The sequence below is a fragment of the Salvelinus namaycush genome, chromosome 8, assembly GCF_016432855.1.
Source record: "Salvelinus namaycush isolate Seneca chromosome 8, SaNama_1.0, whole genome shotgun sequence".
Lineage (NCBI taxonomy): Eukaryota > Metazoa > Chordata > Actinopteri > Salmoniformes > Salmonidae > Salvelinus > Salvelinus namaycush.
This window is the reverse complement of record NC_052314.1, coordinates 47,660,789-47,686,931: the sequence shown is the minus strand read 5'-3', so window position 1 is coordinate 47,686,931 and position 26,143 is coordinate 47,660,789. Positions and strand designations below refer to the sequence as shown.

General features: G+C 41.6%; 1 protein-coding gene across 2 annotated transcripts in view; it reads right to left on the bottom strand.

The window, feature by feature from the left end:
- LOC120052762 (storkhead-box protein 2-like) overlaps positions 1–26,143 on the bottom strand; it is a 58,319-nt gene that overhangs the window by 19,995 nt on the left and 12,181 nt on the right. Inside the window, exons 1-2 of one of the 2 annotated variants that reach the window (XM_038999866.1) lie at positions 19,733–20,044; positions 1,009–1,161 (exon numbers count right to left, since the gene is read on the bottom strand). In XM_038999866.1, coding sequence (XP_038855794.1) covers positions 1,009–1,161; positions 19,733–19,916 — 337 coding nt within the window. In that variant the 5' untranslated portion in view covers positions 19,917–20,044. Of the gene's footprint in view, positions 1–1,008; positions 1,162–19,732; positions 20,045–26,143 lie in introns of those variants that run through there. The other variant, XM_038999865.1, reaches the window with a different exon arrangement.

Here is a 26,143-nt window from a genome sequence, read left to right as displayed (position 1 = left end):
TTTCTTCAAATGTTATATTTCTTCAAATGTTGTGCACAAATTTGTTTATGTGCCTGTTAGTGAGAATTTATCCTCTGCCAAGATAATCCATCCACCTGACAGGTGTGGCATATCAAGAAGCTGATTAAACAATATGATCATTACAGAGGTGCACCTTGTGCGGGGGACAATGAAAGGCCACTCTAAAATGTGCAGTTTTGTCACACAACGCCACAGATCTCTCAAGCTTTGAGACTTCCATGCCTCAAGCATCCCCTTGGGTTGTGCCGTGGCGGAGATCTTTGTGGGCTATACTCTGCCCTGGCCCAGGATGGTAAGTTGATGGATAAAGATATCCCTCTAGTGGTGTGGGGGCTGTGCTTTGGCAAAGTGGGTGGGGTTATATCCTGCCTGTTTGGCCCTGTCCGGGGGTATCATCGGATGGGGCCACAGTGTCTCTCTCTCTCTCTCTCTCTCTCTCTCTCTCTCTCTCTCTCTCTCTCTCTCTCTCTCTCTCTCTCTCTCTCTCTCTCTCTCTCTCTCTCTCTCTCTCTCTCTCTCTCTCTCTCTCTCTCTCTCTCTCTCTCTCTCTCTCTCTCTCTCTCTCTCTCTCTCTCTCTCATATACATAATACCACACAGTTCATATATATGTATGAACTGTGTGGTATTATGGTCTGTTTTCAGAACCCTGGAATGGGTGAAGGGGACAGGACTTTTGAATGCCTTAAGCAAACTGCCTCTATACAACCATCAATGGGCCATGAATGCATACATTACCATAAGGACATTGTGTGTTTAGGGGGTTACAGGGGTTGTGTTAATTAGGGCACGCAACAGGAAGTGTTTAAAAATGTTTCTAACGAACACAGTCTTGGGGTGTATTATAGGCCAACTGTATAGAGTGAAGAAGTTGCCCTCAGACATTGTTCTTGGGTTAGTTTTGCATTTCTCCCACTGACTGCAGATACTAGCAGATACCCACAGTCATTGAGCTAATGCTAGAAATTTCCCCATGTAGCTACTGTACCTGGGAAGCATGTGGCGAGGTGTTCCATCAGGGCTTCCTGGTTGACGGGCTTGCGAGCAGAGTTCATGGCTGAGATAGCCAGACACAGGATCTCCCCCAGTGGGATGAACTGGGACTGGCTGATAGGAGACATACTGATGGGAGACACATCACCTGCAGTAGGGAGAAATAGACAACAGTCAGCGAATGAACTGTAGGAGAGAAGAGAAGAACCTGGGCCCATATCTATCAAGAGTCTCAGAGTAGGAGTGCTGATCTGTCACCTGATGACAGAGTCTCCTCCCAGAACTAATACTGCTCCATATGGTCATTTTCAAGTCATGTCAATTAAGTGTTTTATTTCAAATTTTTTGGGGCCCATCTACCCCCATAAACATTGTTTCAACAGCTTTTTCTTTTGTTGTTACATGTACATTCTAAATACATGGCACTTTTTTAAATTTTCTTTTTTACAGTAGTTACATAGCAACAACAAAGTAATTTGATATTTTGATATAATAGTTATGACTAGATGTAATGTATAACATGAGCTTTTAAACCCACCCCACTCTCAGTCCATCCCACCCATCTAAACCGCTATCTCACCCCGTAAACCGCCCTTTAATGATTTCCATGTGCCATATATTTTTCAACTGTGCTGTGATGTTTCACATAAATTCTGAACCTGTCTAATCACATAGTATTTACAGATTGTAAGTTAAAGATTAATATTTCTAATAAAAGTATTATTATATTGTTGATTGACTATGGTTTTCCAAATCTCCCAACAGTGCTATTTGTATAGTTCATTTAAGATAAATGTTGTGATTTTTCAGCCATTCCTGTACCTGTGACCAGAAACAAGCTGCATAGGGGCAATAACAAATACATCAAATGATCTAATGATTCTCTCTTAGTAGCAAAATCTGCAGAGCTGAGATGGTTGTATGACCCATATACATCACATTCTGTTTGTGGCAAGAATTTTGTATAATAATTTAAATTGAAAAACTTTTTTTTTTAACCAATCATTGTATTGTGTATCAGTTCAAAAACCATGTGCCACAGAATCAGCACATCAGGGAAAAAATATTTTTCAACCTCTATGGCACTATGTTCAACATTTTGGTCATCAAGTAAAACTGATATTTTCCTTATTTATTAAACAAAAATTGTTGCCAATTTTGGTCTTTATTAACTTAAAGAGTAAACAAACAAGTTCCCTACCTTCTTCCCCTTCCACTTGCCTCCTCCATTTTTGTGGTAATGCTGCAATCAGTTTGTTGTAATGTTGGATAGAGCAAACATTTCCATATATGTTTGTTTACTGCACATGTGACATAACTCCACCTTTCTTATTCATAATATAATTGACAAGATAATTCCTTTTTTTATATATAAATATATTTTTTTATTAATTAGCATTATTTGAATTTAACAATATTATTTGTTGTAATATTTGTTCTGTCTTTTCTGGAGTATGAAACTGGAATTAGAACTGGCTGTCCATGGCTTGTTTTTAGAAAGGGCGGTATTTTGAAAAAGGTTCCATTTTCAATTAACTGAAAGTGAGAGGTTGTAATCTGGATAAAAGGTAAAAAAGGGGTGAGTCATTCTTACTAATCTACTGGAGAACTAGTTAAGGTTTAAGTATAACTTCTGTATGACTGATGATTCTAGTGGGAGGTTTAATTAATTAATATACAGTCCCAGTCAAAAGTTTGCACACACCTTCCCTTTCAAGGGTTTTTCTTTATTTTTACTATTTTCTACATTGTAGAATAATAATGAAGACATTAAAACTATGAAATAACACATATGGAATCATATAGTAACCAAAAAAGTGTAGAAAATTCTAAATATATTTTAGATTTCAGATTCTTCAAAGTAGCCACCCTTTGCCTTGATGACAGCTTTGCACAATCTTGGCATTCTCTCAACCAGCTTCATGAGGAATGCTTTTCCAACAGTCTTGAAGGAGTTCACACATATGCTGAGCACTTGTTGGCTGCTTTTCCTTCACTCTGCGGTCCAAATCATCCCAAACCATCTCAATTGGATTGAGGTCGGGTGATTGTGGAGGCCAGGTCATCTGAGGCAGCACTCCACTCTCCTTCTTGGTCAAATCGCCCTTACACAGAAAGGAGATGTGTTGGATCACTGTCCTGTTGAAAAACAAATTATATTCCCACTAAGCGCAAACCAGATGGGATGGCGTATCGCTGCAGAAGGCTGTGGTAGCCACGCTGGTTAAGTGTGCCTTGAATTCTAAATAAATCACTGACAGTGTCACCAGCAAAGCACTCCCACACCACTTCCTCCATGCTTCACAGTGGGAACCATACATGCAGAGGTCATCCATTCACCTACTCTGCGTCTTGTGTTTTTTGGCCCAAGCAAGTCTCTTCTTATTATTGGTGTCCTTTAGTAGTGGTTTATTTGCAGCAATTCGACCATGAAAGCCTGATTCACGCAGTCTCCTCTGAACAGTTGATGTTGAGATGTGTCTGTTACTTGAACTCTGTGAAGCATTTATTTGGGCTGCAATTTCTGGGGCTGGTAACTCTAATGAACTTATCCTCTGTAGCAGAGGTAACTCTGGGTCTTCTTTTCCTGTGGCGGTCCTCATGAGAGCCAGTTTCATCATAGCGCTTTTCTTTTTTTGTGACTGCACTTGAAGAAACTTTCCAGAATGAGTGGCCTTCATGTCTTAAAGTAATGGTGGACTGTTGTTTCTCTTAGCTTATTTTAGATGTTCTTGCCATAATATGGACTTGGTCTTTTACCAAATAGGGCTATCTTCTGTATACCATCCCTACCTTGTCACAACACAACTGATCGGCCACAAATTAACTGTTAACAAGGCACACCTGTTAATTTAAATGCATTCCAGGTGACTACCTCATGAAGCTGGTTGAGAGAATGCAAAGAGTGTGCAAAGCTGTCATCAAGGTAAAGGGTGGCTACTTTAAAGCATCTCAAATATATTTTGATTTGTTTAACACTGTTTTGGTTACTACATGATTCCATAGGAGTTATTTCATAGTTTTGATGTCTTCACTATTATTCTACATTGTAGAAAATAGTAAAACATTCAGAAAAACCCTTGAATGAGTAGGTGTGTCCAAACTTTTGCCTGGTACTGTATATTTAAAAAATGCCCCCCTGAACACATAAGTAAATAGGTAAACTGGGATATGACTAAATAATTAGCAATTTTTCCACAAATAGACAGGTATTTACCTTTCCATGTTAGAAAGATATTTTTTTGCTAACTTTTAGTTCAAATCTGTTGTAAGTTCCTTTATTTCTTTAGGGATATGAATACCGGGTATGTCCACTTCACCATCAGACCATTTTATTGGTAAACTACATGGTAAAGTTGCACTTTTTAACAATCCAATACGTAAAATGGTACAATTATCATAGTTCGGTTGTAATCCAGAGATTTTAGAAAAATTATCTACATCCTCGTTGAGGATCCAAATTGCGGATTTAAGAGCAAATTTCAGTTGTCAGCGTGAAATGACACTTTTGTTTTTAAGCTCTGGATTTCTTTTTTCATAATAATAGTGTAAAATTAACAGCTGTACAGAAAGACTTGTGTGAGGGCCAAATTGCAGAGTGGGAACTTCTTGATGCAATTAAAGTCACCCATTCGACAATGTAAGCACGTATGGACGTGAGTCACTTAGGATAAAAGCGTCTAATAAATGACATTATATATATATATTTATACACACCAGAGGAGGCTCCTCAGAGGAGGAAGGGGAGAAAAATGTAAATAGTTCATCATTAAAAAATGTATCCTTTTTAGATAAAACTATACCAAGTAATTTATTAAAAACACACTATTTTGCAATGGTCTACAGTAGCCTCAACAGCACTCTGCACCATGGTGTAGCCGGAGGACAGCTAGTTCCCATCCTCCACTGTTACTTACTTAGCTAGCAAATGCAGCTAGCTAGTTTAGCCTACTCAAACGTCCGGTTCAAACTGAGAAGGATGCTATGTTACCTAGCTGGCTATGGCTATTTAACACTGGAACTCTTCCAAGTTAAGGTAACCTTTTGGTTGGATTCATTTATTGCCAACGGGGCCCGCAGGTGTAACTGTTTGCTAACTGTACACTGTACTGCATGAATGTAGCGGGTTTACTAAGGCATTAGTTTTAGTAGCTATGTTGACTTGACGTTAGCTAATATGGTGACAACGATGTAGGATGTGTGTAGCAATGTGGTTATGCTATGAAGGTTTGGCTTGGAAAGGTTTTTTCACCTGGTCACAGAGAGCTGATGTGTTGTGTACTCAAGTCCAGAAGCAAATGACAAAGGTGAGAGGAGGTGAGCGCATAGATGTAAGAAATAATTATCCAATGATCAAAGGGATCATGCTGTTTGTATGTGGCGGCTATGAAAGTGAACTGTGTCTGCGTGTGATCAGCGGTGTATTCACTCCGCCGATTCTGTTCAATTTATTTTTGTTAAACGGAAGCAAACGTAACAAAACGTGGATAAACATAGCTGAATTTGTTCAATAGAAACTCTTGTTTGCAACTGTTGGACTAATGGTTACACCCTAGATCAGCTAGATGCAGGCAAGAGTGTGTGAGGCAGTATTGAATGTGTTGATGTCTGTCACCTTGATTACTCAAATTTCTCTCGACCTGTGCACCTACATTGTAAACTTTCATTCATAGGCTAGGTTGTAGCAAACTCATGATGGTTATAGGGAAAATTTGAGTATCATGTAGTAGCCTAAACCTATCAATGTTACATTGAGCTGGGTGAATGGAATATGAATGTCATCCAATGTGCTGTAATAGAAATAAGGCCATGCTCATAAAAAAAAATGATCGTCCTCCCTCATCTTAAATGGCACCGACCGCCACTGATACACACTGAGTGTAACCAACTTCATATAGCCACACAGAAGAAAGACACAGACACCCACACTTCAGATTGACTTTTTATCTGTAGTAAAATATATCAAACAGTGATGACAGGCATTGACAGTACGGTCACAGCCACATGCTCACTGCTCTCAGAATATCTCTATCAGACTGAATGCACAAAGTGATCGCATAGTATAAATGCGTTGTGTTTAGAAAATAACAAAAATACAGTAAGACATAACTTCAGTAATAGATATCAAACAGTGATGACAGGCTGGTCACAGCCACATGTTCACTGGTTAGGTAGGACAGGATATATCTTTTAGATAGGAGCAACAGTAATGATACATGCCCTCAATCTGAAGTGAAATAAATCCATAAATACAGGACACAAGTACAACCCTTTTTATATAAACCTTTTAAGGTAGTAAGAAAATAAACATTCACTTAATATTTCAATAAAGAAGTCTTTAATTACCAATAAATCACCTGCTAGCAATAGCTAGCGTGACATTACAGTGCACTGACTGACGGTGCTAGTTAGCTCGTCATTAACATGGCTAGCTCCTGAGTGGCGCAGCAGTCCCGAGTGTGCTCCCGAGTGGAGCAGCGGTCTACGGCACTGCATCTCAGTGCTAGAGGCGTCACTAGAGATCTGGTTCGATTCCAGGCTGTATCACAACTGGCTGTGATTGGGAGTCTCATAGGGCGGCGCACAAATGGCCCAGCGTCGTTAGGGTTTGGCCAGGGTAGGCCGTCATTGTAAATAAGAATTTGTTCTTAACTGACTTGCCTAGTTAAATAAAAGGTAAAAAAATATATATATATTGCTAAGCCAGCAAACACTTGGTTAACTTGCCGAAATAGGCTTTAAATACATTAACGGCAACATAAATATATGCATAGTCACATTCGCTATTGACCTTGGGATATATGAACCAGTTTTCAAAAGACACTATTGTGTTAAACAGTTTTTATGTAGAGAGGGAGACACAAACCTGCTCTCAGAATATCTATATCAGACTGAAGAGCAGGCAGACCAACTTTCCAAATAGGGGAGAAGCACTCAAAACCCACTAGCTGTTCTTTCAAGGAAAATAATGCAAAAAAGTCTGAAGACCCCTTGTGTTGCCCACCTTACTACAGTGGCAGTAAATATTTCTATGAATTCAACAACACATAATAAAAGGAAACTTGATTAATAGCACACCTTTTTCTGAAGTGAATGGTTTCACCCACTACTCTGCCGCGAATGGTGGTGTTCTTTAATATTTACATTGGCGCAGCGCGAGCGAGCGAGGTTGATGGAAACTGTACATTTTCACTTTGTCACGAGTATACAAAACATTGAGGACACCTGCTCTTTCCATGACATAGACTGACCAGGATAATCCAGTTCAAAGCTATGATCCCTTATTGATGTAATTTGTTAAATCCACTTCAGTCAGTGTAGATGAAGGGGAGGAGACAGGTTAAAGAAGGATTGATAAGCCTTGAGACAATTGAGACACGGATTGTGTGCGTGCCATTCAGAGGGTGAATGGGCAAAACAAAAGATTTAAGTACCTTTGAACGGGGTATGGAAGTAGGTGCCAGGCGCACCGGTTTGTGTTGAACTGCAACGCTCTGGGTTTTTCACGCTCAACAGTTTCCCGTGTGTATCAAGAATTGTCCACCACCAAAAGGACATCCAGACAACTTGACAACTACTAGTACACAGCACAGACCCCCATGCAGACCCCACAAGATATGTCACCAGAGGTCTCTTCACATTCCCCAAGTCCAGAACTGACTATGGGAGGCGCACAGTACTACATAGAGGCATGACTACATGGAACTCTATTCCACATCAGGTAACTGATGCAATATTACACATACATTGTAATATTGTTATATGGTGGTATTATACATTTTGTATTGTAGATATGTAGTGGTGTAATAATGTTTTATTATGTACTGTTTTATATTTTGTTTTATATGTAAGTGCCTTAATGTGTTTGGACCCCAGGAAGAGTAGTTGCTACATTGGTAGCAGCTAATGGGGATCCCTAATAAATACAAATAAATACAACTGTGGGAAGCATTGAAGTCAAAATGGGTCAGCATCCCTGTGGAACGGTTTTGACAAGTTGTAGAGTCCATGACCCGACGAATTAAGCCTGTTCTGAGGGCAAACGGGACGGATGCAACTCAATATTAGGAAGGTGTTCCTAATGTTTGGTATACTCCAAGTATATATAGTCCAACAATAAATACTATGTATCCTTGGTGTCGCACATACAGTATCAGCAGCCCAATGATATATTGGAAATAGACCAAATGTTTGTGGGACTGTAACCATGTTTTAATCCAACCATTTTTATGCGAGTCAAGTACGTGTCGGGAAAAAAACAGGCCTGATGGAAACAACAAGTTGTCTGTAAACTTCCCTAAATGTCGACAAAACAATAAAACGTTCAACAGGGAGGAACCATTTTTTTGGTCAGTGAAATAGAGCATGCGACAATGGCAGTGGAAAAGCTTTTTGGCGCAATTGTTGATATAATAACTGTCAAGTAAACTACAGTCATGTGATGCTAAGTGGTCCTCTGACTACTTAGAAAAGAATGCACAGTTTATTAGGCTACAGATTAAATCAATGATGATGAACTTCCCATGGTGGTGAAAGTGCACAGTGATGAGCTTGATGCTCATTTCCAATAAATATGAAGGGTCTTAATTTGTGTTTAGCTGCCAATTGAAAAATCAATATTATGTTGATTTTATCGATAATCTCATCATGTACCCTCTGCAATATATCTGTGAGCTGTTGGCAAGAGTGCAAGTGCCAAGGCCAGGGTGGGCAAATTTGACATTTATCGCAAGGCTTTTTGTGGCAAAACCATTGACAGAATAAAACAAAGAAATTATGTTTTTTATTTGATCAATTAAAAGTTATAGGACAAAGTACACTGCTCAAAAAAATAAAGGGAACACTTAAACAACACAATGTAACTCCAAGTCAATTACACTTCTGTGAAATCAAACTGTCCACTTAGGAAGCAACACTGATTGACAATAAGGAGGAGGCCGTAGGAGGGCAACTACCTCCGGTAGCGGTCCTGCTGCTGGGTTGTTGCCCTCCTACGGCCTCCTCCACGTCTCCTGATGTACTGGCCTGTCTCCTGGTAGCGCCTCCATGCTCTGGACACTACGCTGACAGACACAGCAAACCTTCTTGCCACAGCTCGCATTGATGTGCCATCCTGGATGAGCTGCACTACCTGAGCCACTTGTGTGGGTTGTAGACTCCGTCTCATGCTACCACTAGAGTGAAAGCACCGCCAGCATTCCAAAGTGACCAAAACATCAGCCAGGAAGCATAGGAACTGAGAAGTGGTCTGTGGTCACCACCTGCAGAACCACTCCTTTATTGGGGGTGTCTTGCTAATTGCCTATAATTTCCACCTTTTGTCTATTCCATTTGCACAACAGCATGTGAAATTTATTGTCAATCAGTGTTGCTTCCTAAGTGGACAGTTTGATTTCACAGAAGTGTGATTGACTTGGAGTTACATTGTGTTGTTTAAGTGTTCCCTTAATTTTTTTGAGCAGTGTATATAAGACATTACACACAGCTTGCTATTCGCAACAAAACAGTTTGATGGAAACACACCACTGCTGGTAAATGCACATATCTTTTTGTGGATGGAAACCAAGCTAGTGATGAAAACTGGTAGAACGTATCTTCACCATATTAGCTACACTTCAACCCACGTACCAAAAAGACCCCACCATGTCGAATGAACAAATTCTGTCGACATTTATAAAATTGCACCTGCATTTCCTGTTGTTTCCATCAGCCCATCGTGACTTTTTTCACACGTCAGGTAATTCATCCACATGAAATGGTTGGATGGAAACCTGGTTATTGAGGCTAACACAGGTCCAATGACGAAAACAGGGCAGTTAAGCTTTGCATTCATTCATTTATTCTTGCCGGACAGGACACCAGTGTTCCTATTATTCACCTGTCACATTTTACAAAATGTCCTTCATTTTTATGATGCCATCTAGAATTTACAGCTTCTCGTAAAAGCAAAATAACTTAATTTGGGTTCTTGCACTGGGCTCTTGCATTGTCATTAATAAGTACATTAACAATGACAACTCTGCTGCCTGTATACAGTCCATGTTTGAAGAATGCAGAGAAGAGAGAGCTATTAGTGCTTCCATCTCTCAAGCTCCTCTCTGCTACCCTTAATACAATCATCCTGAGGAAATCCTACAGAGGTTAGTCAGTGATGTCAGCATCTGGGATGGCCAGAATGAGGGTGATTATTTTTTATCCTCGTTCAGTATATGAATGTGGAGCGAGACAACGAGATGAGTAGCTCAAACTGTCACACGAATCCTTCATTGATATACTGTATATTGAATATTTGAATGAACGTTCGAGTTGCACGTAACTGTAATTAGGATTTGGCCCGAAGTGAGTAACAGAGAGAGAGAGAGAAAGAGATATACAGTACCAGTTCCAGAGGCTTAAGAGGCATCATCTTAGTGGCTGACTGATTTTCTACAACTCAAACAGCTGACTGGAGGCAGGGAACAAGGGCTTACTCATGCGCAGCCTCCTCCCTCTCCTCTATACGTATTACTACATAGAGGGCTGGCTAACACCGCAGCACTACCGTGGCCTGATTTCTCTACCCACGCCTCAACTGCAGCTGGGGCCCAGGTCCACACGGTCCTAGCCAAGAATTGAGCCAGAAATAACATTTAGCCTTCAGATGCTTTTGGGAAACCAGACCCAGCTCTACTTCACAAAGACAAACAGACAGCCAAATGTTAGAATGTGTTTGCTAGATTACAAGCACATCTGCTTATGCAGTGCATTCAGAAAATATTCATACCCCTTGACTTAGTCAAAATTGTATTGTGTTACAGCCTGAATTCAAAATGTATTAAATAGACTATTTAGAAATGTTTGCATTTGTCACGCCGTGACCTTAGATATCTCTGTTTTTCTATATATTTTTGTTAGGTCAAGGTGTGACTAGGGTGGGTACGCTAGTTTTGTATGTCTAGGGTTTTTGTATGTCTAGGGGTGTTGTATGTCTAGGGGTGTTGTATGTCTAGTGGTTTTGTTATGTTATGCTATGTTGTCCTGATATGGTTCCCAATCAGAGACAGCTGTTTATCGTTGTCTCTGATTGGGGATCATATTTAGGTAGCCATTTTTCCTCGTTTGTGTTGTGGGATCTTGTCTACATCGAGTTGCCTGAGTGCACACCTGTAGCGTCATGTTTCGTTTTGTTCTTTTGTTAGGTGAGTTTCAGTTGATTAAAATTATGTGGAACTCTACTCACGCTGCGCCTTGGTCTCATCTTTACGACGATCGTGACAGCATATGTATAAAAAAGAATTATACAGAAACATCTCATTTACATGTTAGATTCAATACATGTTAGATTCACCTTTGGCAGCGATTACAGCTGTGAGTCTTTCTGGGTAAATCTAAGAGCTATGCACACCTGGATTGTACAATATTTGCAGATTATTATTTACAAAATTCTACAAAATGTGTTAAATTGGTTGTTGATCATTGCTAGACAGCCATTTTCAAGTCTTGCCATTTAAGTCAAAACTGTAACTAGGCCACTCAGGAGCATTCAATGTCGTCTTGGTAAGCAACTTCAGTGTATATTTGGACTTGTATTTTAGGTTATTGTCCTGCTGAAAGGTGAATTTGTCTTCCAGTGTCTGTTGGAAAGCAGAATGAACCAGGTTTTCCTTTAGGACTTTGCCTGTGCTTAGCTCTATTCCATGTATTTTTATCCTAAAGAACTACCCTAATCCCTGCCGATGACAAGCATACCCATAACATGATGCAGCCACCACCATGCTTGAAAAATTAAGAGTGGTACTCAGTGATGTGTTATGTTAGATTTGCCCCAAACATAACACTTTGTATTCAGGACATAAAGTTCCTTTCTTAGCAACTGTTTTAGCCGTTTTACTTTAATGCCTTATTGCAAACACGATTCATGTTTTGGATTTTTTTTTTTATTCTGTACAGGCTTCCTTTTCACTCTGTCATTTAGGTTAGTATTGTGGAGTAACTACAATGTTGTTGATCCATCCTCAGTTTTCTCCATTACACTCTGTAACTGTTTTAAAGTCACTATTAGCCTAATTGTGAAATCCCTAAACGGTTTCCTTCCTCTCTGGCAACTGAGTGACTGGGTGTATTGATACACCATCCAAAGTGTAATTAATAACTTCACTATGCTCAAAGGGATATTCAATGTCTGTTTTTTTTACCCATCTACCAACCAACAAGTTCCCTTTGTGAGGCATTGGAAAACCTTCATGGTCTTTGTGGTTGAATCTGTGTTCGAAATTCACTGGTTGACTGAGGGACCTTACATATAATTGTATGTGTGGGGTACAGAGATGAGGTAGTCATTCAAAAAAATATTGTCAAACACTATTATTGCACACAGAGTAAGTTCATGCAACTTAATATGTGACTTGTTAACACAGGGCCCCCCTAGGGGAGTGTCCTCAGCCCTCTGCTGTACTCCCTGTTCGCCCACAACTGCGTGGCTTGCACGACACCAACTCCATCATCAAGTTTGCTGATGACACCCCGGTTGTAGGACTGATAACCAACAACCACAAGTCAGCCTATAAGGAAGTGGTAAGTGAACTGGCATTGTGGTGCCAGGACAACAACCTCTCCCTCAACATCATAAAAAGGAGTTGATTGTTGACCTCAGGAAGCAGGGACCATGGGCCGATCCACATCATCAAGACTGCAGTAGATAGTCATCAGTTTTAAGTTCCTCTGTGTCCACATCAGAGGACTTGACATGGACCAACAACACCACCACTCTTGTCAAGAGGGCGCAACAGCGCCTCTACTTCCTAAGGAGGCTGAATAAATTTGGCATGCCACTCCCGGTCCTCTCCAAATACTACCACTGCACCATCGAGAGCATCCTGAACGGTTGCATCATGTTCTGGTACGGGAATTGCTTTGTCTACGACTGCAAGGCCCTCCAGCGGGTGGTGAAGACGGCCAAGTACATCAATGGGACCGTGCTTCCACCCATCCAGGACATCTACTCGACGCGGTGCCTGAGAAAGTCCCACAGCATCAAGGACCCCACACACCCCAGCTACGAGCTGTTCACTCCCTTACCGTCGGGTAAACGGTATCGGCGCATGAGGTCTGACACCAACAAGCTCAGAGACAGTTTCTATCTACAAGCCATCAGACTGCTGAACACTTGAACTGGACTGACCACCTGCACTGACTCGCACCTTAGCACACACGCACTCACCCACCCACACAGACACTCACACACACATTCATGCTATACACACACACACATCACAACTGATGCTACCAGACTTGTATTTTTATTGCTAAATACTGCAAACTTTTAGCACTTGTCCCCCAATCCCCAAAACACGTGTAAATATTGTGCTATAAATTGTGCCTTCCTGTACTATACTTCTGCTTAAAATGTTTTCCATTCTACTGAGCCATTTACTTTACGTTTGTATTCTTATCTTTTATTATTGTTGTTGCATTGACAAGAAAGAACCTGCTAGTAAGCATTTTGTTGGACGGTGTATACCATGTGCATCCTGTACATAAGACTAATAGAGTGGGTGAAAATTATGGGATCAATATCAAGCCAAATGTATTCGCAAATGTAAATCACCAATCCACAAGTAATAAATCACTTTCCACAAATGTAAGTCACTTTGATCCCATAGAAAATGGGACTAGTATAGTTATTATTTCCTCTATGATTTTGTGTACTTTTCAAATTCTGAATCAGCTAACAACAATCAGTTGACGGGTGGAGAAACCCTGTCAAAGCTATGATTCTCTAAAAATGTAAGTCTTACGAAATTTCTGTGAGTAAAGGCTAATTATCATATGTCACTTATTCAAATGCATCCTGTTACATGTCATTAATTATTCAAGTACTATCCAATGAGATTCCTAGTTGATCCCTAAAAATGACTTATTTTCACCTACCTAATTGCTAGTTTGGCTTTCTGTTTCTACAGGATGTCCATGTAAATTGATAAATGGTTGAAATTAAGTTGGTCCACCCTGGCCTTTATTGGGCAGTTGATTTTTGGGATGGCCTTGATTTGGACCAAAAATAGTTATCAATGCTTGGTCCATTTAGTCCCAAATGGACTGGCCTTGATTTGACACATTGAACATGATTACTGCCAGTTCAGAAGCTTTTAAAATGCTAACAGAAGTGCAATAATAAATATTCCATACTTTAAACTCTCTAAAGTTGAAATGTTTAAATGTTCACTTACATCTTAAACTGGATGTCAATAGGAAGTCCGGCAGAGTCGTCGTTATAACGTCCGTAAAATATGTACAGTTGAAGTCGGAAGTTTACATACACTTAGGTTGGTCATTAAAACTCGTTTTTCAACCACTCCACAAATATCTTGTTAACAAACTATAGTTTTGGCAAGTCGGTTAGGACATCTACTTTGTGCATGACACAAGTAATTTTTCCAACAATTGTTTACAGACCGATTATTTCACTTACACTGTATCACAATTCCAGTGGGTCAGAAGTTTACATACACTAAGTTCACTGTGCCTTTAAACAGCTTGGAAAATTCCAGAAAATTATGTCATGGCTTTAGAAGCTTCTGATAGGCAAATTGCCATAATTTGAGTCAATTGGAGGTGTACCTGTGGATGTATTTCAAGTAGAGGTCGACCGATTAATTAGGGCCGATTTCAAGTTTTCATAACAGTCAGATTTGTTTTACACCTTTTATTTAACTAGGCAAGTCAGTTAAGAACACATTCTTATTTACAATGACGGCCTAGGAACGGTGGGTTAACTGCCTTGTTCAGGGGCAGAACGACATATTTTTACCTTGTCAGCTCAGGGATTCAATCTTGCAACCTTACGGTTAACTAGTCCAACGCTCTAACCACCTGCCTCTCATTGCACTCCACGAGGAGCCTGCCTGTTACGCGAATGCAGTAAGAAGCCACGGTAAGTTGCTAGCTAGCATTAAACTTATCTTATAAAAAACAATCAATCAATCATAATCACTAGTTAACTACACATGGTTGATATGACTAGTTTATCTAGCATGTCCTGCGTTGCATATAATTGATGCAGTGCGCATTCGCGAAAAAGGTACCTAACCATAACCATAAACATAAACATCAATGCCTTTCTTAAAATCAATACACAGAAGTATATACTGTATTTTTAAACCTGCATATTTAGCTAAAAGAAATCCAGGTTAGCAGGCAATATTAACCAGGTGAAATTGTGTCATTGCTCTTGCGTTCATTGCACGCAGAGTCAGGGTATATACAACAGTTTGGGCCGCCTGGCTCGTTGCGAACTAATATGCCAGAATTATATGTAATTATGACATAACATTGAAGGTTGTGCAATGTTACAGGAATATTTAGACTTATGGATGCCACCCGTTAGATAAAATACGGAACGGTTCCGTATTTCACTGAAAGAATAAATGTTTTGTTTTCGAGATGATAGTTTCCGGATTCGACCATATTAATGATCTACGGGTCGTATTTCTGTGTGTTATTATGTTATAATTAAGTATATGATTTGATAGAGCAGTCTGAACACTACAGCAGTAGGCACCAGCAGGCTCGTAAGCATTCATTCAAACTGAACTTTCGTGCGTTTTGCCAGCAGCTCTGCTGTTTATGACTTCAAGCCTATCAACTCCCGAGATTAGGCTGGTGTAACTGATGTGAAATGGCTAGCTAGTTAGCAGGGTGCGCACTAATAGCGTTTCAAACGTCACTCGCTCTGAAACTTGGAGTAGTTGTTCCCCTTGCTCTGCATGGGTAACGCTGCTTCGAGGGTGGCTGTTGTCGACGTGTTCCTCATTCGAGCCCAGGTAGGAGCAAGGAGAGGGACGGAAGCTATACTGTTACACTGGCAATACTAAAGTGCCTATAAGAACATCCAATAGTCAAAGGTATATGACATACAAATGGTATAGAGAGAAATAGTCCTATAATTCCTATAATAACTACAACCTAAAACTTCTTACCTGGGAATATTGAAGACTCATGTTAAAAGGAACCACCAGCTTTCATATGTTCTCATGTTCTGAGCAAGGAACTTAAACGTTAACTTTCTTACATGGCACATATTGCACTTTTACTTTCTTCCCCAACACTTTGTTTTTGCATTATTTAAACCAAATTGAACATGTTTCATTATTTATTTTGAGGCTAAATTGATTTTATTGATGTATTTTATTAAGTTAAAATAAGTGTTCATTCAGTATTGTTGTAATTGTCATTATTACAAATAAATAAATAAAAATCGGCCGATTAATCTGTAACGGCATTTTTGGTCCTCCAATAATCGGTATCGGTGTTGAAAAATCATAATCGGTCGACCTCTAATTTCAAGGCCTACCTTCAAACTCAGTGCCTCTTCGCTTGACATCATAGGAAAATCAAAAGAAATCAGCCAAGACCCGAGAAAAAAAATTGTAGAGCTTCACAAGTTTGGTTGATCCTTGGGAGCAATTTCCAAACGCCTGAAGGTACCACATTCATCTGTACAAACAATAGTACGCAAGTATAAACACCATGGGACCACGCATGGGGACAAAGATTGTACTTTTTGGAGAAATGTCCTCTGGTCTGATGAAACAAAAATAGAACTGTTTGGCCCTAATGACCATCGTTATGTTTGGAGGAAAAAGGGAGAGGCTTGCAAGCCGAAGAACACCATCCCAACCATGAAGCACGGGGGTGGCAGCATCATGTTGTGGGGTGCTTTGCTGCAGGAGGGACTGGTGCACTTCACAAAATAGATGGCACCATGAGGATGGCATCATGAGGAAAATTATGTGAATATATTGAAGCAACATCTCAAGACATCAGTCACGAAGTTAAAGCTTGGTCGCAAATGGGTCTTCCAAATGGACAATAACCCCAAGCATACTTCCAAAGTTGTGGTAAAATGGCTTAAGGACAACAACGTCAAGGTATTGGAGTGGCCATCACAAACCCCTGACATCAATCTTATAGAAAATTTGTGGGCAGAACAGAAACAGCGTGTGTGAGCAAGGAGGCCTACAAACCTGACTCAGTTACACCAGCTCTGTCAGGAGGAATGGGCCAAAATTCACCCAACTTATTGTGGGAAGCTTGTGGAAGGCTACCTGAAACGTTTGACCCAAGTTAAACAATTTAAAGACAATGCTACCAAATACTAAATGAGTGTATGTAAACTTCTGACCAACTGGGAATGTGATGAAAGAAATAAAATATTAAATAAACCATTCTCTCTACTACTATTCTGACATTTCACATTCTTAAAATAAAGTGGTGATGCTAACTGGCCTAAGACAGGGAATTTTTACTAGGATTAAATGTCAGGAATTGTGAAAAACAGAGTTTAAATGTATTTGGCTAAGGTGTATGTAAACTCCCGACTTCAACTGTATTTTAAACTATTTCACATAGAACTGAAAATGAACGTGGCTTAAATGTCAGACAAAGACGCCTTTTTATTGTATTGTCAACTATATTTTGCTTAGTGGACAGGAACCACCAGGAACTTCTTTGAATTCTTTAGAAATGCATCCTTCCTTCCTTCCTTGTTTTCTGGAGGTACACACAAATGTAGCTGTCAGCAAGGTACCATCCTATTACTTTCACAGATCAAACCAATTCACGTCTGTGATTACTTCAAGGAAGGTAAGAACGAAGTATTCATATAGGGTACAGTTGTAATCGATCCAGAGCATCCCAAACATGCTCAATGGGTGACATGTCTGGTGAGTATACTGTACAGACCATGGAAGAAGTGGGACATTTTCCGATTCCAGGAATTGTGTACAGATCCTTGCAACATGGTGACGTAAAGTATCATGCTGAAACATGAGGTGATGGCGGCGGATGAATGGCACGACAATGGGCCTCAGGATCTCGTTACGGTATCTCTGTGCATTAAAATTGACATCGATAAAATGCTATTGTATTCATTGTTTATAGTTTATGCCTGCCCATACCATAATCCCACAGCAACACAGGGCACTCTGTTCGCAACGCTGACATCAGCGAACTGCTCGCCCACACGATGCCATACATGCTGTCTGCCATCTCCCCAGTACAGTTGAAACCGGGATTTGTCTGTGAAGAACACACTTCTCCAGCGTGCCAGTGGCCATCGAAGGTGAGCATTTTCCCACTGAAGTCGGTTACAACGCCAAACTGCAGTCAGGTCAAGACCCTGGTGAGGATGATGAGCATGCAGATGAGCTTCCCTTAGAAATCCCTGCAGAAATTATTTGGTTGTGCAAACCCACAGTTTCATCAGTTGTCCAGGTGGCTGGTCTCAGACAATCCTGCAGGTGAAGAAGCTGGATGTGGAGTTCTTGGGCTGGCATGGTTACATGTGGTCTGCGGTTGTGGGGCTGGTTGGACATACTGCCAAATTCTCTAAAACAACCTTGGATGCAGCTTATGGTAGAGAAATTAGCATTCAATTATCTGGCAAAAGCTCTGGTGGACATTCATGCACTCAGCATGCCAATTGCATGCTTCCTCAACTTGAGACATCTGTGGCATTTTGTTGTGACAAAACTGCACATTTATTGTCCCCAGAACAAGGTGCACCTGTGTAACGATCATGCTGTTTAATCAGCTTCTTGATATTCCACACCTGTCAGGTGGATGGATTATCTTGGCAAAGGAGAAATGGTCACTAACAGGGATGTAAACAAATTTGTGCACAACATTTGAAAGAAATACGCTTTTTGGAACATTTCTGTGATCTTTTATTTCAGCTCATGAAACATGGGAGCAACACTTTACATGTTGCGTTTATATTTTTGTTCAGTATAGGTCGCTGATGTTGGCTAATAAATTAGCTAGCTTGTCAAGCAGTCAAGCAAGGAGATCATGTAGCTAGTTAGTCTGTGATGAAACATCACAACTTAAACAAGTCACACCAATGAAAAGTCAAACTCCAAGGTTAGAATGTTTTTATATTTCATGCCCAAAACATCTCTATAAATGAATTGTATTGTACAACAATGATTTGGTTTTAAATTATTTTGAGATGACTTCTACATTCAATTTAAAATATGCTAAACGGGGGAGATTTTTTTTCATCTGAAAATGTTTTGTTTTTTAGATTGGCTGTTTAAACAAAAGCAACGTGAAATATCCCTTTAAAACGTACCATGGTGTCATTAAAAACATTGACCATGAACTACATTATTGATTATACCCCATTTCACAGTCCTATCTGACACTTCACACAACAATACCAGATGGACAAGCATCTCACAGAAATGTGCATGCCATATGGATATGCAGATCACTCACACCTCAACCCATGATTCAAGGGGAAAGAAAAATCTGTGATGGGAGGGTTTCAAAGATTTAGCTCCAACAACATCCCATTGCTTACTATTTCAGCCCTTGGTTGTACTAAAATCCTAATATTACCGTTTTAATTAATAAATAACCAACCGCCATGATGCAATATCCTTGCCTGGGACCATTCAATTCCAATATTGTCTTTGCCCTTTTACTATGTCACTTCAACTTTTTTATGTTTTATTTCACAAGCATTACAGATCACAGACACTCACAAACTCAACCCTTTGTCATCACATATTTCATATCCATTGAAACCCAATAGTAGCCTTGGAAAAATGTGATCTTGGAAGAAACCAAGACCTTTACTAACCCTCACGTACAACTTCACACATGCTTGCCAACATCTGACAAGATGGTGAATTAGGGATGGTAGTGGTTGTGGTAGGGGGTGCTGTCAGACTCACCTGGCATTTGGTAGCCCCGGGGGGGACCTGGTGAGATGTGGGGTGGAGGAGGGGGAGTGTGGTGGTGTTTCTGCTGGAGACGGAAGTCCTTCTCGCTCCGGGAGCGGGTGCGCTCCGGCAGCCGCTCGGACAGGTCCGAACTGGGCCAGGCCTGCCGCAAATTGGTGCTGCGGGTCTTTTTCATAGCGACCCCAGGGGCAAGCGGCTTGCCACGGGGCTACTACTGTGTTCGGGGGGAGGCCAACCTGAGGCTTAGTGCCTCCCCCACACCAGGCTGCATCACATCCGGCCGTGATTGGGAGCCCCATAGGGCGACGCACAATTGGCCCAGCGTCGCCCGGATTCGGCCGGGGTAGGCCGTCATTGTAAATAAGAATTTGTTCTTAACTGACTTACCTAGCTAAATAAACCTTAAATAAAATAAAATAAAAAAATCATCAGGGATGCCCGGTGCAAGGGATCAGGCGAGAGACATGACGGAGGACCAGCGTGCACGCTTGCATACACACACACGCACGTTTTCTCATTCACAGGCAAACTACTACAGCCGCCCCTCAATCCAGACTGCGGTGGATTGGCATCTGCTGCGTTTTCCCAGGCTGATCCATTGCGGCGGAGGCGGTGATGGTTGCACGAGGCATCACCCTTTTTTTTATGTCAGCGATCAGTCCAAACCACCATTTGTAGCATCCCTGTTCGCATGCGTCGGGAGGCACATTACGTAGCCGCTATGCTGCGGGAGGGGAGGGGATGGCAGGGGTAAGGATGAAGGAAATGGGGCATGGGAGGCAAGGAGAGAGAATGGCGAGGAGAGATGGAGGTGTGGGAAAGGAAGGTTGGAGGGGGGTTGGTTCAGGTGAATGGTATTTTTTTTGGGTGGAGGGGGAAGAGAGGGGTAGAGAATCGGCAGCTTAGCTGTCGAGGCTCTTCTCCACAATAGCTCAATTCACCATGGGAGCTATAGGGCTCGCTCGGCCGAGCCCCGGAAAACAAAAGAGCCCCCCCTTTGAGGAAAAAAGGAGAAAGAATAGCGCCCTTTATCCTGACCTCCACAGAAAAACTCTATAGATTGCAGAGTGTAGCGGAGGCCAAATCCACCGCGCAAGACCCGCTCGTCCTCGACGACACCACACCGAGAAAGGGTGGGGAGAGAAAAAAAGATGGAGCGCATAGAAATAAAACAAATCCCAGAATAGATATCCTCCTCCTCTCTCGTGAAAATCCAATACGAGAATCCAATCCTAAGAGGCTCGTTGGAGCATCCATTCATTCAACCGACAGGGCTGCAGTTAACTCCAGTCAACGGCCAATGTCTTTCAACGCTAACCACCGCAGCTGCCACTGCTCCCAGAACCTCAAGAAAGGGTGTGTGTGTGTGCGTGCGTGCCTGCCCACTGTGCGAGATTCTGCGTGAGCATGCGTGTGTCTGTGTCTGGGTGACTGAGACAAGGGGAGGGGTAGGGGAAGCAGAGAGCGAGTGAGAGAGAGAGAGACCGAGGACACAAGTATAGTGGAGAAGAAAAATAAAAAACATCCACACACACAAAAATGCAGCAGCCACATGTGTCCTGCAAGCAATTTATTAAGGGACTAATGATGAGAGCCTCTGGCTGAGTGTTTTTTTTAACCACCCCCCTCGCTCTTTCTCTCCATCCCTCTCTAACTCTCTCTCTCAGCTGTGCAGTGCCACTGCAGGAAAGGGGGCTGGATAAGCATGAGACCATCTCCCCCTCTACCCTCTTGAGACATGTCCCATGCTAATTGAGGAACTGTTCTGCATTACATGCAACTGAACAACCCCCAAAGCTTGGCTCCGCCCCCAGCTTCTGGCCCAGGCTATGAAAGCTCTGCTGTTAGATGAAATGGTTCAAATGATTAGCCCCTCTATATTACCACTGTATAACAATGAATGGTATTAAATAATACAACAAAAACACCATCAAGGATTTGATTCATCAATATTATTTTTAACCTTTATTTAACCTTTATTTAACTAGGCAAGTCAGTTAAGAACAAATTCTTATTTTACAATAACAGCCTACCCCAGACTACGCTGGGCCAATTGTGCACCGCCCTATGGGACTCTCAATCACAGCTGGTTGTGATACAGCCTGGAATCGAACCAGGATCTATAGTGATGCCTCTAGCACTGAGATGCAGTGCCTTAGACCGCTGCGCCACTCGGGAGCCCCTACTTACATTGATTTCACATTTCTTATTTCTATTCAAAACCGCATATAGTTTTACTTGGCTTACAATTGTTAAATGGGCTCCTGAGTGGTGCAGTTGTCTAAGACCCAGCATCTCAATGCAAGAGGAGTCACTGCAGTGCCTGGTTCAAATCCAGGCTGCATCACATCTGGGTGTGATTGCGAGTCCCATAGGGCGGTGCACAATTGGCCCAGTGTCGCTGGGGTAGGCCATCGTTGTAAATAATCATTTGTTCTTAACTGACTTTCCTAGTTAAATAAAAAAACGTTTTAAACAACAGGGATTCTTCCTTCAAATGTCATGCTTAGGACTTCTTTCCCCTATTCCCACTTGTGAGTGATTCCACTAAAGACAACTTAAAGGTGTCCCATCACGATCATACAGTAAGACCTCATCTACATTTATGTAGCCTACAGAAGCCAATTTTCTTGTATTTAATAAATGTTGTAGTTCAACAACAATGTTTGGTAGACCAGTCAGTCCTTAGCTCTGAGGTTTGTATCTTTGAGGTTCTACTGTAGATTAAATCATCATAGACCAAAAGGCAAGGATTTAAAGGTAATACTTGGAGTCGGGAGTTCCCCTGAAGTCTACATGAGTTTTCCAGATGTAATACAATTTCAGGGAAGATGAGAGGGATTAGAGGCATGATGATATGCAACCCACGGACCCCAAACACCCTCAGGTTGAACAACTGATGTACAACTTACTTGATGCAACTGATATTGTTGTGATACAATGGAGAGTTTGTCTGCACACAAAATGTTTACACAACAATTGTGCAGTGTCTCCACAACACTTGTGTAATTCGTTTTATGCAGACAAACTCTGTTGTATCACAAAAGTTGTGCCAGATGTGTTGTACATCAGTTGTACAACTTGAGTATGTACAGAGCCAAAGGTGTTTAATCCTTTTCCACTCAAAATTGAATTTTTTTTGTATTTCAAGGACGTTAATAATTAATACGGGCCATGGCAGAGACAAATTAATGAGATCAGAGAGGCTTCTACACACACACACGCGCACACACACACACACACCTAATTAGATTAAACTTTTTGGGGGGCGAATTCAATGTAACGTTGCTATTATCAGGCATCATCCTCCATGAGTCATGGCGTGAACTCTTGGCTATTCTTGAATACTTCTGCACCATGGAGTACATTTAATCACAGTTGAAAAACCAATATCATGTTATTTATGAAAAAAAACAAATTAACATACTCAAAATTACATGCATGAATTTGGTTGTAAATGTCAGGGGCACATAAGACGTTTTTATCTCAATGTCAAATCATTTCTGGGTAACAATTAAGTGCCTTACCGTAATATTTATCCATTAAAATTGTCAAAAATAAACAAAAAAACACACAAAAAACAATTTCTCAAGCAAGAATTTGGCTTGGACTGTCTAGGAGTGGTCCTTAGAGTGAGTGACCTAATTGGAGGGGCCAAATTGGAGGGATGTGTAACCTGAAAACTAGCTGTTATTGGAAGATAGGTTTGGAAATCTTTTTGTTATTGGTCTATTAACTTACACTGCCTGGTAATGTCACTAGGCAGGCCATAACTCCACCCATGCAAAACCTGTTGTAAAATGTATTTTCAACCAGCAACTATCAGGAAATAACACTGATAAAATGTTCCACACTTGTGCAGTGTTAGTTTCAGGTGACATACATTTTCCCCAAAAATGTCCTTTCCTTTCTACTATGTTAAATCCCATCTAGGGACCGATGGGATTTAAATTAGTGCAAGTTAAAGCATGATGGTGCAATGCATCTGAATGTTAATGATTCAAGGTGTTAATGTTTTAATTGTATCTGTCCCTTAACAAAAATATATTGTTATTATTATAAACAACAAGACCATATCTGTCCGAAACAGATAACAACAGTAACCAAATCTGCCAAGCTTGCTGTTTTTGGCTCTTGCCAATATGCATCCTCCCGCATATCCACAGCATAGGATACCATCAAAGGAAAAAAGCTGAATCTTTAGCAAGGATGCTTATTCTGTGGGTAAGTAAACGAAACCACATTTAGGCTAGTACAGTACATAAAATACACACTATATATGATATTAATCTTGTGCCCCCAACTATAAACCCACTTTTGGATATAAAATCTAATTTTATTTGTCACATGCGCCGAATACAACAGAAAAATGCTTACTTACAAGCCCTTAACCAACAATGCAGTTAAGAAAAATACCTTAAAAATGTAAGAAATAAAAGTAACAAATAATTAAAGAGCAGCAGTAAAATAACAATAGCGAGGCTATCTACAGGGGGTACTTGTACAGAGTCAATGTGCGGGGACACCGGTTAGTCGAGGTAATATGTACATGGAGGTAGAATTATTAACGTGACTATGCATAGATAATAACAGAGAGTAGCAGCAGCGTATAAAGAGGGGGGGGGGGGGGGGGGGCAATGCAAATAGTCTGGGGTAGCCATTTGATTAGCTGTTCAGGAGGTCTTATGGCTTGGGGGTAGAAGCTGTTTAGAAGCCTCTTGGACCTAGACTCGGCTCTCCGCTACCGCTTGCCATGCGGTAGCAGAGAGAACAGTCTATGACTAGGGTGGCTGGAGACTTTGACAATTTTTAGGGCCTTCCTCTGACACCACCTGGTATAGAGGTCCTGGATGGCAGGAAACTTGGCCCCAGTGATATACTGGGCCATACACACAACCCTCTGTAGTGCCTTGTGGTCGGAGGCCGAGCAGTTGCCATACCAGGCAGTGAAGCAACCCATCAGGATGCTCTTGATGGTGCAGCTGTATAACTTTGAGGATCTGAGGACCCATGCCAAATCTTTTTAGTCTCGTGAGGGGGAATAGGCGTTGTCGTGCCCTCTTCACGACTGTCTTGGTGTGCTTGGACCATGTTAGTTTGTTGGTGATGTGGACGCCAAGGAACTTGAAGCTCTCAACCTGCTCCACTACAGCCCCGTCGATGCGAATGGGGGTGTACTCGGTCCTCCTTTTCCTGTAGTCCACAATCATCTCCTTTGTCTTGATCACATTGAGGGAGAGGTTGTTGTCCTTGCACCACACGGCCAGGTCTTTGACCTCCTCCCTATAGGCTGTCTCGTCATTGTCGGTGATCAGACCTACCACTGTTGTGTCATCGGCAAACTTTATGAGGGTGTTAGAGTCGTGCCTGGCCGTGCAGTCATGAGTGAGCAGGGAGTACAGGAGGGGACTGAGCACGCACCCCTGAAGGGCCCTGTGTTGAGGATCAGCGTGATGGTTGTGTTGTTACCTACCCTTACCACCTGGGGGCGGCCCGTCACGAAGAACAGGATACAATTGTAGCGGGAGGTGTTAGTGATGAGCTTTGAGGGTACTATGGTGTTGAAAACTGAGCTGTAGTCAATGAATAGCATTCTCACATAGGTGTTAATTTTGTCCAGGTGGGAAAGGGCAGTGTGGAGTGCAATAGAGATTGCATCATCTGTGGATCTGTTGGGGCGGTATGCACATTGGAGTGGGTCTAGGGCTACTGGGATAATGGTGTTGTGAGCCATGACCAGCCTTTCAAAGCACTTCATGGCTACAGATGTGAGTGCTACGGGTCGGTAGTCATTTAGGCAGGTTACCTTAGTCCCTGTGCCCAAGAACACTATGGTGGTCTGCTTGAAACATGTTGGTATTACAGACTCAGTCAGGGACAGGTTGAAAATGTCAGTGAAGACACCTGCCAGTTGGTCAGCGCATGCTCGCAGTACACGTCCTGATAATCCGTCTGGCCCTGCGGCCTTGTGAATGTTGACCAGTTTAAAGGTCTTACTCACATCGGCTGCGGAGAGCGTGATCACACAGTCATCCAGAACAGCTGGTACTCTCACATGCATGTTTCAGTGTTACTTGCCTCGAAGCGAGCATAGAAGTAATTTAGCTCATCTGGTAGGCTCGTGTCACTGGGCAGCTCGTGGTGGTGCTTCCCTTTGTAGTCTGTATTAGTTTGCAAGCCCTGCCACATCCGAGGAGTGTCAGAGCCGGTGTAGTACGATTCGATCTTAGTCCTGTATTGATGCTTTGCTTGTTAGATGGTTCGTCGGGGGGCATAGCGGGATTTCTTATAAGCTTCCGGGTTAGAGTCCCGCTCCTTGAAAGCGGCAGCTCCACCCTTTAGTTCAGTGCAGATATTGCCTGTAATCCATGGCTTCTGGTTGGGGTATGTACGTACAGTCAC